Source organism: Schistosoma mansoni, chromosome 5 (assembly GCF_000237925.1).
Source record: "Schistosoma mansoni strain Puerto Rico chromosome 5, complete genome".
NCBI lineage: Eukaryota > Metazoa > Platyhelminthes > Trematoda > Strigeidida > Schistosomatidae > Schistosoma > Schistosoma mansoni.
The window spans coordinates 2319804-2337031 of record NC_031499.1 but is presented as its reverse complement, the minus strand read 5'-3'; the positions used below and the strand labels follow the sequence as shown (position 1 = coordinate 2337031).

The 17228-nt window shown below is 34.8% G+C and overlaps 1 protein-coding gene across 1 annotated transcript; it reads left to right on the top strand.

Annotated features, from left to right (window-relative positions):
• Nucleotides 1–1471: 1471 nt before the first annotated feature.
• Smp_153340.1 (putative ectonucleotide pyrophosphatase/phosphodiesterase) lies at nucleotides 1472–7146 on the top strand. The gene is made up of 5 exons (XM_018797611.1): nucleotides 1472–1508; nucleotides 3207–4219; nucleotides 4261–4443; nucleotides 6523–6792; nucleotides 6961–7146. The coding sequence occupies exons 2-5, from the start codon at nucleotides 3358–3360 to the stop codon at nucleotides 6966–6968; spliced, it is 1323 nt and encodes a 440-aa protein (XP_018652635.1). The 5' UTR covers nucleotides 1472–1508; nucleotides 3207–3357; the 3' UTR covers nucleotides 6969–7146.
• Nucleotides 7147–17228: the final 10082 nt, after the last annotated feature.

The following is a 17228-nucleotide window of genomic DNA, read 5'->3' as shown; positions in this document are numbered from 1 at the left end:
GTTTCCCGAACTGTTTTTCGTGTCACTCGATTTTGGGGTCGGATAATTGCAGGGCTTCCTGCAATTTCTAGAGGATTTACCGTACTGGTTGTGATACCAGCACCAGTCGGGGTTGTCTGTCTCTCGACCACGAGAGACAGATCTCTTACGTGAGACGATCCTACGTGAGGATTTTGACCGACTACGGTCATTGCGAACTCTAAGATATCGTGTAAGCGTGTGACATAGTTCGGCCATGTCAGTCGAGGTCGATTGGGGTTTTTCTTTGATAGTAAAAACCTCGGCCTTAGAAAATTTGGTGATTTCCAAGATTCGATCGGCAGATGCAGCTAGTTCATCTATGGCATTGTTTTGAAATGAAACAAGCACTGCCTGCACCTGTTGAGGGAGTTTAGACAAGAAAAGTTGTCTAAATAGGCCATCATCGAAAGTTCTTTGGCCAATGACTTCTCTCATTCTAAGCAACATGTCCGTCGCAGAACCATGTTGTAAGTCGATATTGTTAAGGAGTTGGTCTAACCGTTGTCGATCAGTTAGGTCTCCGCGTTTTAAAATCGATAGTTTAAGCGTTTCATAAGGTTCGGGAACATCACTAGTAAACATACTAGGTGTTACGTACCTGTTAAACTCGCGCGGTAACGCCTTAACTACCGCGAGGAAACGTGTGCGCGAGTCCGTGATTCCGTGCATGCAAAAATCGGCTTCTGCATAGCAGAACCAGGACTCGATATTGTCGGGCCAAAATGGCGTTAACTGAATCGAAATAGGGGGAATAGACTTTAACTTAAAAACCTTGGGTGAGTGTTCCGTCATAGTAATATAGATAACGAAAAATGTCTAATTAAAATATATCCGGAAAAAAAAATTCGCGAAAAAACAGTATATCACAATATATAAAACTCAAATAAAGAATAACAATGAATAATAATATTCCAAAATGGAACAGACTCACAGTATATTGACTTGGTGTACCAGATCACGTCGGTCTCACCAATGATGATGCAACGGATGTTCTAGTTTTACAACTAGCTACCAGTAGCACCTTCTATATTCGATCGTTCCCAGTCAGATAGAAATCAGAAGTCAGACGAGAAGAGGCAGGAAAGATATATTTGATTCGTTACCAATATATCGAGGACCTTTTCTATAAGCTGGCTAATGAAACGTAGGAGCTGTGTCCCACGCCGTGTTGAAACATGATCTGGTACGGATGCATGACCGAAAGCCTTCAGTTAAACAAGTCCACTTAAACAACGTGGTCAGCATCCAATGTCGAACACTTAATGAGCTATTGATTTTGGGGAATTATTTACAGCTACAGTCATCTACACTGAACGGCATGATTGTCCTGAAGCTATGCCATGACATCAAGCACCTGGCACAAAAAAATAAATTTTTTATGTAAATCCATCTTAAGGATATTGGATACAGTACGGAGACAGTCTAAACTGCCCGCTCCATTCAGACTCAGGGTCATCAAATGTGCCTTTCTGGTCGTGTTCGTGTTGGTAAGGTTTTCCAGGATCATATGTGACACGAGAAACTTTAATTCTGTCTAACAATTCATAACTGTTTTTCCGGTAACTGTTTCTTGTCAGCCTAGCAGTGCTGTAATGGGGGCATTGCTCAAGTGGTTGAGACGTCCGAATCCTATCTGCGGACTCCTAGGTCCGGTCTCCGCTTCATCTACTTCAGTCTAATCATCTAAAAAACATCATTAGCTATCACACGTATTTCGTGGCTGGTGTCTAAATACCTGAAGAATGAGTTATCCTGAGTTCTTGGTGAGAATATAATTTATGAACGACACAGGCAACTCTTAAGTGACACTGAAAATGTCCACCTACCTACTTGTATTAAATAAGGTTTGCAAACTGTTTTGAGGTATTAGGGCTAGGATTTGTATTTAGAAGTTAGAGTTGGGGTCTTCTTCACGAACTGACGTGAGCTATAACGCCATAATGTATTTAGCCATATGGGTGGATGGATTTCGTTCCCGAATCTAAGACTTTATCTTAAGTACGGTTACTTCGTCCGTAAACTACGGTTTTGCTCCTAACTCAGCGTGACAGTTTGTGACTGTAAACGTAATGTAGACGCACAACCAATGACTCTACGAATGGGTTCCACTTCGTGGTTTGGTCACTCATCTGTTCTTCAAACTAGTGTACGGCAACTAGCTATGATGATGTTTGCCTTATTAACCAGTTAACGAGTACTTAGTCTCACCAATCTACTTCTTATTTCTACTCCACCTGCTTATGTATGAAAATGGTGTTTCGTTGTGGTAAAGTATATAAACAACCTTGAGCTACTTTTTAGCCGACAAGAAAACTGTTTGATTGTAAAATAATTTATAATGAAAAAAGTCATGATTGGTAAATAGTTTTAGACGTTTCCATACGAATCTTTGGTTCTTTCATCGTGAACTGACATAAGCTATAGTCCAATATGCTTTGTAGCTATTAGAGTGAGTAGTCACTCCAAAATATGATTGACTCGTCCATGTAGTTCACTCTTATGATCTTTTTCAGTAAAATGAGCTCGTCCATGCATCTGATGTACACTTTAGGGATAATTTTATTTGTGATTGAATTTTGCTGTCAATCGCACATAGCAAATACGACTTAGTTCAAGAAGATATCTCATCCTTATGTCCATGAGTTGAAATGCGTACCAGCATCGAATATTTATATAAATGTATTCCGGAGCTGTTCGCAAAGCTTTTCCTCCGAGTTTTGCTGCCACAACTTGCAAAATTATCAAACGCCTAAAGATAGGAAAATGTCCAAACCGTCGATGTATATAAACGTCTAAAGTTCTCATTAACATTTAGTAATTGTTAAGAATCTAAAACTGGAAATTTTATTGCAATTTTCGCACTGTTGGACTATAGGAGACCCGAATATTGTAGCTGGTTTTCATATTAAATATACTCTGTACTGGTAGAACCATATTTAGTTTTATTCGTTGTTAATTTTTCATCTATACGATGATCATATTTCTCGGTAAGACGCTTCATTCATGAGCTTAAAAGTTTATTCGTTGTACGTATCTACCACTACATATTTAAAGGAATTTCACAATGATCTGATTACTCTCCAAACCAAAGTAAGATGGTTTGATAATTTATTATTACAACAATTTATTTTTCAAATTTATAACATTTCAAGATAAAAATAAGTGATCTTAACTTCTTTTTTCAGTATCGAATGCTGTTTAGTGGACGAGTGGAAGTGAATATTGTTATTCTCTGTACACAAAACCATTAAACTAAACAATAAAATAATCACACTCGAAAATCTGTTCCATATGCTCCTACTCCTTTGAAGCAATTTTTTTCAGAATAGTTATTATATGACTATGGAGTGTTTCTGCCACTGTTTTACCTGGATATCACTTTTTATACTGCTTCAAGGGATTTGTGAGGCTTATAAACAACAAAAATTACTTGTGATATCCTTAGATGGTTTCCGTCATGATTATCTAGATCATGCTAAGCTTCGTAATATTAACATTTCCTCTTTCGAACGGATTTGGAAGACCGGAGTACGTGTTATGAAAGTACATAATGAGTTTATTACTCGAACAGGACCAAATCACTTATCACTGGTAACTGGGATGCATGAAGAGAGTCATGGTATTGTTGATAACATGTTTTATGATCCTAAGCTTAATGATACTTTTGACTTGAGTAATACAAGGCATTTATCACAGTCAAAGTGGTTTGATGTTGGGTCAGAACCAATTTGGGTTACAAATCAACGTCATGGTCATAAAAGTGCTGTTACATTTTGGCCAGGGAGTAATACACCATTCAAAGGACAATTACCTAGTTATTATTATTCACAATACAACCATCAACTTCCTTTAGTTGATCGAATTAATCAAACTATTAAGTTGTTAGATTTAGATAGAGTGACACTCGGTCTAATATATTTTCATGAACCTGACTCACAGGGTCATTTGACTGGACCTGATTCTATTGAAATTTATAATGTTATCGAGAAGTTAAATGATGATATCGGGTACTTACTATCCTTAATTGATACTAGGCCGTCTTTAAAGTCATCACTTAACATTATTTTAACAAGCGATCATGGGATGTCTGGAGTGGATACTAAGAGAATAATTATTCTGCATGATTATATAAACGAGAGCATGTATTATAGTCCGGGGTCAGAGGATCGTATTTTTTGGTCATTATGGCCAAAAGATGGTAATTTGTCCGTTTGTATAAACTTCCCTAAATGTTAAAAGGTAGCTCATCTATTGATCTCTACAAGAAGCTGGTCGGAAAACATCCAAAAATGAATGTTTTTCTGAAGGATAATATACCTATTCATTTGCACTACTCGAACAGTCGACGAATCGGCCCGGTAGTTGTGTATTCGGAGCCTGGATGGACAATCGTTAGATCACAAAAATCAGTTGCAAAATTTAGTAAGTATAGTATTTTAAGTAGTGATATGTGAGTCGTTTTACTTATTTTGATCAAATAAACAGCTTCATTTGATTTAATTGTTCTTAAATTTTCCCTATTTCTGGTATAAACTATTCTTGTTCAACTTTCACAAACTAAATTAGTTGTGTTAGCCAAAATTAAAAGTATAAATGAAGAAAGTTAGGTACTCGGATGATTCCTTTAGATTTTCATTTAAAATTGGTAATATTAAACTGCTCATTGCTATGCAAAATCTCCTGTTATCTTATGACCATTCGTATTTCTTAAACATTAAAAGTAAATCATACAACTATTATCCATTATTCTGAAGATTTCAGGTTAACTAACGCGTACGCATAAACCCGGCTTTCACAGATGCCTGGACTTGAGTATGCTTAAGAAACAGTTATAGAGCTTATCTTATTAGTCAGATGGTAATGTAGAACCCGACGTAAATGTGCATTGTTCGAAGTTCACACGCAATACGAACACAGTGAGATGAAATTATCAAAATGCATACCAAAGTAGAAGTAGTAGCGAAAATATTGTGCTTAAAGGATGTGATTGGAGAAAAAAAGATATTTACGGAACAAAAAGTATTAAGTTTTGGAACTTACGTTTCGGGAGTAAACAAACAGTGAATTCATTTACTCTATTAAAACCAATTCCGAGTTATTTTACCCAGGGTTTACGACATTCAGCCACGTTATTCATACCAACATCAACCTGCCAGTTTTCACCCGTTGTTCTGTCTCAGAGTAACAATCAAAGTTCTAGAACCGCAAATTGATCATTTCATTTAATTACATCTTTAATATATCTAGGTTTTGATATCGTATCTGTCCATATATTTATAGCAATAAATAAAGTCACTTCTGTGTTAGTGGTTTAAACACTGTTTTAAACAAGTGGGTCACAACTTCGAACTGTGCATCATCTGTTGAGTCTTGGACAGTCATTTGGCGTTAATAACCTTCATGGGAAGTATGGATCATGGGTTATAGTCTCCGTGTCATAGCTTTGATCTGATGAGATGGAATTAGGTTCAACAGTTAGAACTTAATCCACTTGGTAGTGAACGACCCAAAAAACTAATATTGACTGTTATGTCCCGATAACAAGAGTGGATGGTAACTTTGGGATCCATTTATGGACCAATATTATGCATATAATTTTTATCGTATATTCGCTAAATAACTAAACTATTCATATTCGTGTCCCTCTTATTATAAGCTTTATTTTGACCTATAAACTATTATTATACGATTTACCATTCTTGAGTTATCCCTAGTCTATTAATTACTGCCTCCCACATTCACAGCCACATTTGGCTAAATCTTGTACAAATGTTATTTTCTATTTTATTGGTACGATGTTGTCAGTTTGTTTGGTATATAAACTCGGTATGTTTGAAATACAATGATTCATACCGCAGAGGCTGTTATTGGTGTTCTGGAATTAACCGGCTGGGCTAGGCAGAAAGCACGACCGATACGTACTCTAAACTGCTCGTGAGGTTTTCGTGTGTCACTGTCCCAATCGATAATTCGCTGCTCTCTGATTGGCGGTTTTATCACGTCATACGTTAACAAGGCATTCACTTGGCCAACAAGTTATAACATTGACTAATTGTTTATGACATCTAATCGTGTTATTTTCCTGTCAACAATTTGTATATAAACATACTATTCGATCGTAAGAAAAACCCGTTCTTTTGGCTTGGTGCCTTACATCAATAATTCCGTCCTGTGAACATTCATTACTGTACCACATATTGCATCATCTATCAATCCGTATTCTTCCACTTCTTTTTAGCCATTGAAAATTTCAACAAATCATTAAACTTCACTTTATAATAACTTCATTTATTCCCGACAAATACGTTGATAGTAGGTCGTCAGATGTAACTAATCCTCCTAACGTCAAAACATTTATTCTGTAGTTGACAAGGCCATTCATTTAATTTTGACACTACGCTTTCACATCACCTTAATACAGTTAGTCATTAAATCCCAATCTCTTGATCAATTCTATCTGTTGGATTCATTCAGTGATGCTCCTTGTTTACTGTATTTCAGCTAAACGTGGAGATCATGGCTATGATCCGGACCATGATGAAATGTCTCCATTCTTTCTAGCTACGGGACCAGGTTTTAGAAGTGCGATTGTTGGTGGTGGTCAAATAATTAATTCTATTTATCTGATTGATATTTATCCACTGATGTGTGCCTTACTCAATTTAAATAAACCAGCTCCAAACAATGGCAGTTTATCACGTGTGATGTCACTCCTTCGTCATAGTAGTGGTATTAATGTCTACTTCTCAGATTTTCTGGATATGTTCACTGGTTAGTTTACTCAATAGTTTTTTCGAAGTTATTTGTTACTTACCGTGCACATACAATGTTGACAGATTTTTGTCTACTGCTTTGTAATGGTTACATTTTTCCCTGTTGGGGTTGCTAGATCACCAGAAATCACCTGGTAAAAGTCTTGTTTTTGTAATTTTATTTCAGAAGTTTGAATTTCTCGTTCTCGCGCCAAAAACGCCCATTTTTACCTTCAGATTGTATTTCCCACTGGGAAGGACCCTACATGTCATTAGTTCGTTACCCGTTTTAATACGTTATCTTGTGACGTTTCCCAAGGGCCTTCTTATGATGAATATATATGCTCGAGTTATGTGCTTGGTTTTTCGTGCTTCTGTCTGTTTATAGAATATACATTTCCCTCATCTGAACCAGGTCTTCTCCCTCTAGTACCAGGGCTGGGACGCATCGGAGTGATTTAGCATGTCTTATCTTTGTGTCGCTGATCCTTCATCCCGTTCGCCGATTTTAGGTGATCTCGTACTATTTTTTGATTGCATACAATGTTGCGAAAGTTACTCGTTACTATGTTCATTTTACTAACATGTATGTCATTTGTTTTGAAGGATAAGGATAGATCAGTACAATAGGATATGAATATCAATTACGGATATTAGTTGACACACCCTGACAAACAACATCTCATGACATAATAATCTTAAAATCTAATCAACTGTTTTCTCTTTAAGACCATTAGGAGCTGATACGTAAAAGAATAGTAATTATCTATTGATTTAAAATATATGGTTGGAAGATATTTAAATTAAATCAGGATTTTAAATCCTACATAATCTGTTGTTATGCTTTGAAAGCCATCAAGAAGTTTTATCTTGAAGTTAGTTATCGATTTCCTGTTTTACTCTCAGCGTATTGAACATAGAATTCAGGTAACGTATCTTAAGTAATAGTGATAATAACAATACTAGTAATAGATTCTGAAAATTATTACATAATATATGTCAGTTTACAGGCATGACCAGGTGGATAAAAAACATTGCTAAGTAACAATGGTAATAAATATAAGTCTATTCTATCTGGAAGATGACTTCTAAGCATTTCGAACAAATCTGATTTTTTTTTTAAAGTAGTAAAACACCCAATGTAACAGAGGGGATATGTGTATCTGTGAAATGACTTTACAGTACGATACTAATGATTGTTTGCACTCCATAGCATAGCAAAATCGATTTTGTGGGTATAAGTTTTCCACAACTATACAGACTGACAGCATATGCAAAATAACTAAGCATGTGGCATAAATGTAAATTTAACACTCCTACGGAGAAGCGAAACTTATTAACCGATATATATATATATATATATATATATATATATATATATATATATATATATATGTCTGCGAACGGAACGAAGACTCATCAACACAATGACCAAATAAGCTAACTATTCCGATGCCTTCCAGTCCCGCTAACTAGAGACAGAAGTCCAGGTTCAGAAAATGGGAATGTATTCGCAAGCATTCAGAAGCACGAATAACAGCAAGCACAACTCAAGCGTATACATACAGCATAGAAATGTCTTTGGGAAACGTTACAAAATAGCATATTAGAAGAGACAACGAACCAATGACATTTAAGGCCCTCCCAGGTGGGAACTACGACATGAAGGTGATAATGGGTGCTTTTGGGCGAAAACAAGGATACTTACCAAGTGAGTTCTGAGGATCTAACATTCCCAACATTAATACAGTAAATGTCGGCTCATTATCATAAATATTAGACAAGTATTATGTTATTAACAACATACAAAGTATAGTTTTCCTGCATTATAATTTAATCGGAATGTTATGTTAAGAGTTACGAATTACTCTAATTCAATTTAGTAAAACTTACCCATCACATAGTAATTTGTCCACCAAGCTATGAATCACACTATAAGTTCTGTTCACTAAGAGGATTGAATGAAGTGGATTTCAAACCTTCTATTCAGTAAACTGTATGTCAAGTATATTACCTATTATATTAGCTAGCTATCCACCCGTGTTGCTAATAATATCTTCATCAATCTACTGTTTGCACAGTATAGTATAAGTGTGGTGGATGGTATTTATGCCGGAAGATGTAAGTAATATGTATCACTAATTGGAGGTGTAGTGTCTACCAACAAAAGATTGAATTGAGAAAAACAAGAAAGAAAACAGAGAACAATTGAAATAACAACAGAATCAGTACAATCATGAAGCATGTAAATGACAACTGAAGGGAAATGTACAAATAATGTAATCAATGTATTGTTTCCATATTTTAACAAGACGTTGTGTGTAATTTTAAAAAAGCAACAATAAACTGGTTTGTAAGCAAAGATGGATAGTGGCTAGCAGTGGAATCCAGTTTGACGCTACTACTCATGTTACATCTTTTTTACTTGACTATAAGTCTATAATTTATTATTATTATATATAAAGAAATTACTTTGGATGATTTATTTATTTATTTAAACACATAAATATTGGTACAAAGGGGCACCAGATATATATGCGCCACACAAATCTCATTTGGTTTGTGTGAGGGCTGTGATACTGCCCAGGTGCCCAAATCGAAGCAGGTGGTTTTCTTAGGGGACCACACCCGGAGCCTTTGACCTATAGGTCTGATCCACAAGGCAGTGGAGCATCGTGAGGAGATGCAATCCCATGGTAGCCGGTGATCAATGGTTGATTCATACGCCATGTGCACCATTGGTTTGGAATCAGGGTCTTTCAACTCCCCTAGGTGGACCATCCGTGTCCACCAACTCGATTAAAGCACCGGACATTCGCTTTCCGTTCTCTCAATTTCGTAAACAACACTCGTAATGAGAGAAGGCAGTGAGTAGGACTTCCCTGTTAGAGGCTATATACGCGTGGCCATGTGAGAGCATTTCGAGAGGGGGCGGGCACTTTTGATGATAGTATATACTTTTTTTATTTTATCTGATTGTTTATATTCTCTTGAAAAAGTTTTCTAATTTGATCAATTAAAATGTTGTTTTTCTTCTTTAAAAATGTAAACAAATAATAGTCGGAGTTGTTTTATTATGTTGTACAACTGTATCAATGATATACATAATATGTACATGTATTTCATCTACACGTTATCTTTATCTATTTCCTGATAATACTACTAATAGTAGTAATCATAGTGATAAGTTTAAACATTATAATCATCAACCAAATTTATTTCTATTACAACGACGTTTACGTAACAAATCACAACATCAACATAAGATGAATTCTTTAAAGAAGGAATCATTTAAACAAACAACAGATAGACAACGATTACTTGATGATACTATTAATAATAGTGATAATAATGTCAATGGTTATGATGATAGTGATGAAGAATATGAAGAATATAATCGATTTTCTGTTCGACATATAGATGATAAAACTTTCATAAATTTACTTCGTCAACCAAATAATAAATATCCTTAATGATCTATTGCTTGCTCCCCTTTCACCCTGTTATTCTATTTCTCCATGTTGTGATATTGAAATTTGTGATATACCATGGTGTTAGGTGCTGTGTACCATTTTAATTGTCATTATTGGATATGCATAGACAAGTGCATAGATTTTGTATTTTTTTGTTCTAATTATGCCTTCTAATAACTGTATCTACTTTTCTTTGTTTATGTGTGTATACACATACTTGTATGAACCATGCATCATCACTCAAGGGATCAGTTCGATCATTATGATTATTCTTTGTGTATATGCGTGTGTATGTGTGAATATTTGTGATATTTTGCCAAGTGTTCTTTCATTATTTTTATTAAATATTATTTAGTTACCAAGTTTTTAATGTTTCATTTTTATTAGATTTCATGGTCATCATCTGTTGTGACATGTGGTGACCGAAATCTGACACTAACACATGGTGTGCTATGCACTAACCTCCCCCCTCCAACTGACCACCTGAGCGAGAAAGTGTATTGGGCTACTGGATAAAATGCACAAATGCTCATTCATATATATACCACTCTATCCTTAGGAAGTTCATTGATTGTCATCGATTGACCTTTTCATTAGGCTTCTGATTGGCTCTCCACATTATCATCTATTACTTATCATACTAGATTGTTAGTTGATCGTTGCAAGAATCTGTAATCATATTAAGGAATACTAATATATAGGCGATTTAATTTCAAAGGAAATTTAGAGGGGAATGTGAATGATACATTCAACTCTGTGATATTGTAACCGATTTTATGCCATATCACTCTTAACATCTTCAATCCAATATGAATATCTACTCTTGAAATGTTTCATTCCAGCTGTTAATGGCATGATGGACAGATTCTGTCCCTTAATGAGTCTTTTTTAATTATTATGGAGCTTGCCATAAATATGCATTAGCTTAAGTCACCACACCATGTCAGAATGGGGAGATGAAATCAACAAAATAGATATCGAAGAAGCAGTAATAATCATAGCAATAATGGAGAGAAATTTCATGCAATTAGTTCTCTTTATGAATTTAAATAAAGCCAGAACAAACACAGATGCAGAGTAATATAAATTCATTATATTTCGCGGTATCTCATCAGCTGCTTACAACTAAATATGTATTAAAATTTAACATTGGTGTAAGATGTAGTGTGAAACAGTTGACATAAGTGAATGAAAAGAGTTGGGATGAGAAATGTTGACCGCTACGAATATAATTCCAGAAGATGGAATGAAAAGGTATATAGGAAGAATGCAGTAAATAAAATTCGATATTAAGATAAATGGACCTGGACCATTGTTACTACTTCTGACCTATGTCTTCAATCGGTGATAGCCGTTATCATGTGGGTCTCTATCAGGCATCTTACACCCACCAACATGGCTTAAAATTACAGTCCATGATTTCATGTACTGATGATATGTCTTGATTTGACAACTTCCTTCCACCCCAGACAACAACACATTTTGAGGTAGACGGTTGATGGGCATACAAGCGTGATTTATTATTAACCCTTTACATGATAAAAATGTTCAGAGCTTCCGAGATGTTGGTAAAGAGTGTGTTACTTTATTAAATAATTTTAAGAGCTACTTATCTAACACTTTGAATGACGATTGCCTTTAGCTCAGTGATTAAAACTTATATATATATTTAAATGACATAACTCAAAGTTCAGTTTCTGAGATTTGGAATGTTTATCGTGTATAATCAGACTAGATATTGTGATAGGTTGATTAGTTGTCGACCTGGAATTCAATTAATAGACAGACCGTACGTGTATGTACATTGTATGAAGATCATTTAACCGTTCTTGATAATCACTTAATAATCAAATCAAATGTTTGGGTTATTCATACTGTATTTTCATTTGTCCGTCCGTCAACCAAGTCTGAATTGAAAATACATAACTATTTTCAAGTATATTATTTCATATCAAAGGTGTTCAAGGTACAAGATTAGTGTAGAATATCTTAAACAGATTATACTGATGGCTCTGATAAGTAGTCGGCTTATTACTGATGATAAAAATTCCACGGAGTAAAATAATTAGTTCAGAGACATTTCGCGTAGATATTGGTGAGATCAACTTCAAAGGAACACAATGATTATACTGCGAAAACCAGCGTGATATAGTTGATGAAACTTGCTTTTAATAAAATCGAAAGCCTCGTTTGTAGGCCTTTCTTCAAGTATTTAAGAAGCGCAGGGGCTCTCTTCCCAACTGTCAAAGTCGGCGTAGTTACTATGCCATACAGTTGTACTATGGTAAAGATAGTTTCTCCATCTAGTCAAATGAAGTGCGTTGACTTCTCTCAAAGCATCCATCACTTGGTTATTCTTCAAAGTTGTTATTGTAGCGGGTTTTACATATGACACTGTTGGCTATGTAACTTATTTGGTAAAGCGAAAAATCTACTAACGAAATAAAGCCCACACCTAGTCTTCCTTAAGTGGATCATAAAAATCGCAAACTTTTGTGGCAAAGTGATGAAAAATCTAAGTCATGAAAGTTCTCCGTACTCAAGTTAAAGTAAACTTTAAAAGGAAAAAATACATATGACAGGATTGCTCTGTGCGTGACTTCTATTTTTACAATATTAAATGATATTATTTTAACAGATTATGACCCTCATTGATCTTAGTTGAAAACACTGGAAAGCTGTTATGCCCTTTAAATCATACTCAAAGTTACTAATAATATACCAAAAGAATTAACACTACAAACCTAAGCGTATGTCTATGAGTAACGCAAAAGGTAACAAATTACAGTGTAAATATAAAATGGTATATTGAACAACAAAATGGTAAAAGTTGTTATGAAATGAATGTTACTTGTAAGCTGCTCTGTGAGATAACAACCACAAATAAGTTCACTTGATTAACAAAGGTTTCTCTGCACGTGATGGCATTAATGGCAAAATGAAAAAGATTAAATCCGATAGTATTATCTAATAATAATCCGGACCAAAGCTCCAAAGTAGTGTGGGAAGGCCTAAAAGGATGCTATAATACTATCATAATCTTCAACCAAGGGCCGTGGCCAATAAAGCCGAAGAATGGACGGCGGAGAGAGCGTTTACATTTTAAGAACTGCGGTAATGCAGTGTATGTTAGATATAACCAAACAAATGTATATTTCTTTATCATTGATACAGTCAGTCAGAAAGCTACAACGTAGGACCACGCACATTTATGCATCGGTCCAAGTTGCCATACCTCGTCAGCACAACAAGATGAACTCCGGATTCATAGTAGTTAATTTAGTGGTGGTAGTATATAAAAGAAAGGTTGTATATAAGGATATAGTATAGGAAGGAAGAACGTTATGAAGCAATTTTAATCTTAAGGTTTAAGGGAAGATAAAGAGTGTATACACCTGCGCCATTGTGATCGATTCTGAGCCATGTCACCTAGAGTCTCCAACCATTGGTTAAGTTAGTCACGCGGACCCCAACCAGGCAATCTGCATCTACCAACATGGCTAAGACTAGAAGTTAGTGACTTCAAGCACTGATGCCATGTTTTGGTTTGTCCGCCCCTAACTCTTTTCCAACCATCCCCTACACTAGTCAGCATAGCGCGTCTTGGTAATCGGTGTTCAGGTCATTGATACAGAGAAACAATAGGTATTGAATATAAATGTGGTCACATATAAAGTGTGACAAATAGGAGAAATATGTGATCTTTATTTTGTCGTTACAAAAAATCACTGAATATACATGTCACAATAAATTCTTATCGATAGGGTTAACTGTTCTACCAATCTTACTAGTTGTCCTGGCGATATGTGGTTGACTAATGGTCAAATATCAAGGAAGCTCCATTTCTACGGCTCCTGTTTTAGATAAGTAAAAAACAATGTGAAACCTATCACAGTCATGTACCAGTCTATGCTGTTACAATTTATCATAGGAGAGTGAATGGAAATAATCAAATGAAAAATAAGAGGGATTAGTGGAGCTGTCTCAATGTCATATATGTTGGAGTATATGTTACTGTTATATCCCGTGGAGAATTATGAATGGTAACTGTTGAGGACTGTTTATGGACCAATATGTTACGTACATTTCCTATTGTATAATTGTTAAGTAACTAAACTATTCATATTCGTGTCCCCATTTACTTTGACCTATAGACAATTATTATACGACTTACATATTACTTATATCGACATCATACATATATAATATAAAACTAAATGATTGATTATGACCTTGAATAGGTTTATAATCAATAAAATTTTTCTCAATTTAATCAATCAGTTTAAAGTCTTATTTATAAATTTTTTCTCGCCCAAAAATCAATATCATTGATCAGAATTATCAAAAAAAAATATTGATTTTAAAAACTGTAAATAAAAAAATAATAATAATTGACAATGACAATCATATTAGATTAGTTCCTTTTATAAAACATCAGCATTCTTTAATATAATAAACCATAATAATCTATGGTTCAGTTTCATTATAGCGAGAACAAGAATAAACTAGTAGGATAACCAAATCTGAGAATCATATAGTCAATACTTCATTTGCAAAATGTCAATTGATTGTCTCAAACTTGACTGTTCCTTCTGCAAATATCAATTTATTGTCTTAGACATTATTCCTACGTTTCCACACCAATCATCCTCTGTTCTCGTTCTGTTTTCTTTGGTCTTCTTGACTCCAGGCATTTCACTTTCTATCGATGATACGTACTACTTATATCTATTGACATCAGTAGCACACACTGTACCATTATTCTTCAAAATAATTTATTAGATAGTATAAAAATTCATAGCTATGGATGGTGTTTTCTCAGAAAAAAAGGGTATCGAAACTAAAATATAATTCTATGATGAAAGGCAGTTAATAAAAAAAAACTGCAAGTCATAAATTCATTTGGTTTTGTTTACTTGAATCTTCCCATTTGATGTTTAGGACTGCAATCGATCAGTCTTTTATTGATATATATGCACACTGTGCGCATTGCTCCGATATAGCCTTAAGTCACAAGGACTATAAGCAAGGATGGATGAACATATGTCAGTAAGAGACCGATCAGTTGCAGTCCTAAACATGAATGGGAAGATACAAGCAAACAATACCAAGTGGATTTAAACTTCACCCCATTGCACAAGTGGCTATCAAGACTCAACAGCTAAGGGGATAACTGTGGTGTTTATATGAACCAATGATTTCTATGAAAATACTAAATCGATTTGTTTCTGGGACTAATAGTTTATGCTATAATTCAACACATGGAATCCTGAAGGCCAAAGAAAAAGAGGAAGACCAAAGAACATTTTACGCCGAGAAATAGAGACAGACATGAGAAAAATGAACAAAAATTGATTGGAACTAGAAAGGAAGGCCCAGGATAGAGTGGGTTGGAGAATGCTGGTCGGCGGCCTATGCTCCATTGGGAGTAACAGGCGTAAGTAACTAAGTAAGTACTATAATTCAAATACTCTTAAACATCACAGATAACGCGATAACGTTTGAAGTAAACGGTACTGTGTTCAAGTCCCAGAATGAGCATCAACTCTAAGATACAGGTACGTCCAGTTGAAACAAAGTTTATTTAGACAAATATTTATAACCAGATAGCACTAAACATTTATTATATCCCAGTATTAAACTTCTAATCAGTGCTGATTTATGAATAACATCTAGAAGAATTTCCCAATTACAAGTAAGAATCAATAACTTACCGAGCCTGGATATATTGAATAAGAGACAATTTTTTACTGAATGAAATACTTGATATTTATATCATATCATGAAGTGATTAAATCTGATAATTTAAGACTACTGAATCACAACGGAATAATGGTGTCGTAAGTTCACACTGTTAAACAGTCCTATACAAGCAATGATTGAATTATCTCGCGAGGCGAGATCGTGGATGTGCACTACTGAGGAGTAGTCCCACAATAGGACAAAACGGTCATCCAGTGCTTCCAGGTTTTCTATGGTTGGTCTAGCTTCAATTGACTCATGATTTCAACTATGTAAATAGAGAAGAACAATATTTTAATAGAATAAAATGAATCGATTATATTACAAGGCTTCTAATCAGTTTCAAAGAACCTAAATGTACAATAGAACTATTACTATAAAAAAATGTTATTACGTACCATAATTAATGAAGTTTGGTTCGAAAAAGAAACATGACTATTTCAAATGTTGAAGGTAAAAGGGAGAAACGGGGAGCGTGGGGCTGTGGTAAAGTTTCGAGTGATCATAATGAGACAATAAGTAGAAACAAATCGTTAACACATTTTTTATGATGATGTCTTTATTGTTAATGTAGGCTGTTTGCAGATGATAAGAAGGTTTGAATCATTTTATTCTGCTTTAGTTAAATTTATTAAGAGATTAGTGTTGGATATGTTAGATCCCCAGAACTCACTTGGTAATTATATTTTGAAAATTTGAATTTCTTTGTTTTCGCGCCAAAAGCACTCTTTTCACCTCCAAGTTGTATTTTCCACTTGGGACAATTCTTAAACGCTATTGGTTCACTGTATCTTTGAGTATACTATTTTGTAACACTATCCAAGGACAACTTTATGCTGTATATATACATTTAATTTCTTCTTGTTGCGATTGCTAGTGCTTCTGGCTGCTTATGGAATATATCTTCCCCACTTCCAACTTGAACTTCTTACTCTAGTTATCTGGGTCTGAGATGCATCAGAATAGATAGCTTATTGGTCTTTGGTTACAAGTCTGTTCCGTTCGCAGACTAAGTGAACTTGTAACCGCTTTAAACATAACAGTTAGAATATATGAAATTGTTTTATTAGTTAGTGGATATCTTCATATTCAATATTAACTCATTTAACTCTTTATACAAGTAAATGAATTATACATTCAAAGAAAAATTACGGTTCCATCATGATTGTCATATCCCGAAGAGAATTGTGAATGGTAACTTTCGAGAACTATTTATGAACCAATATGATATGTATATTTC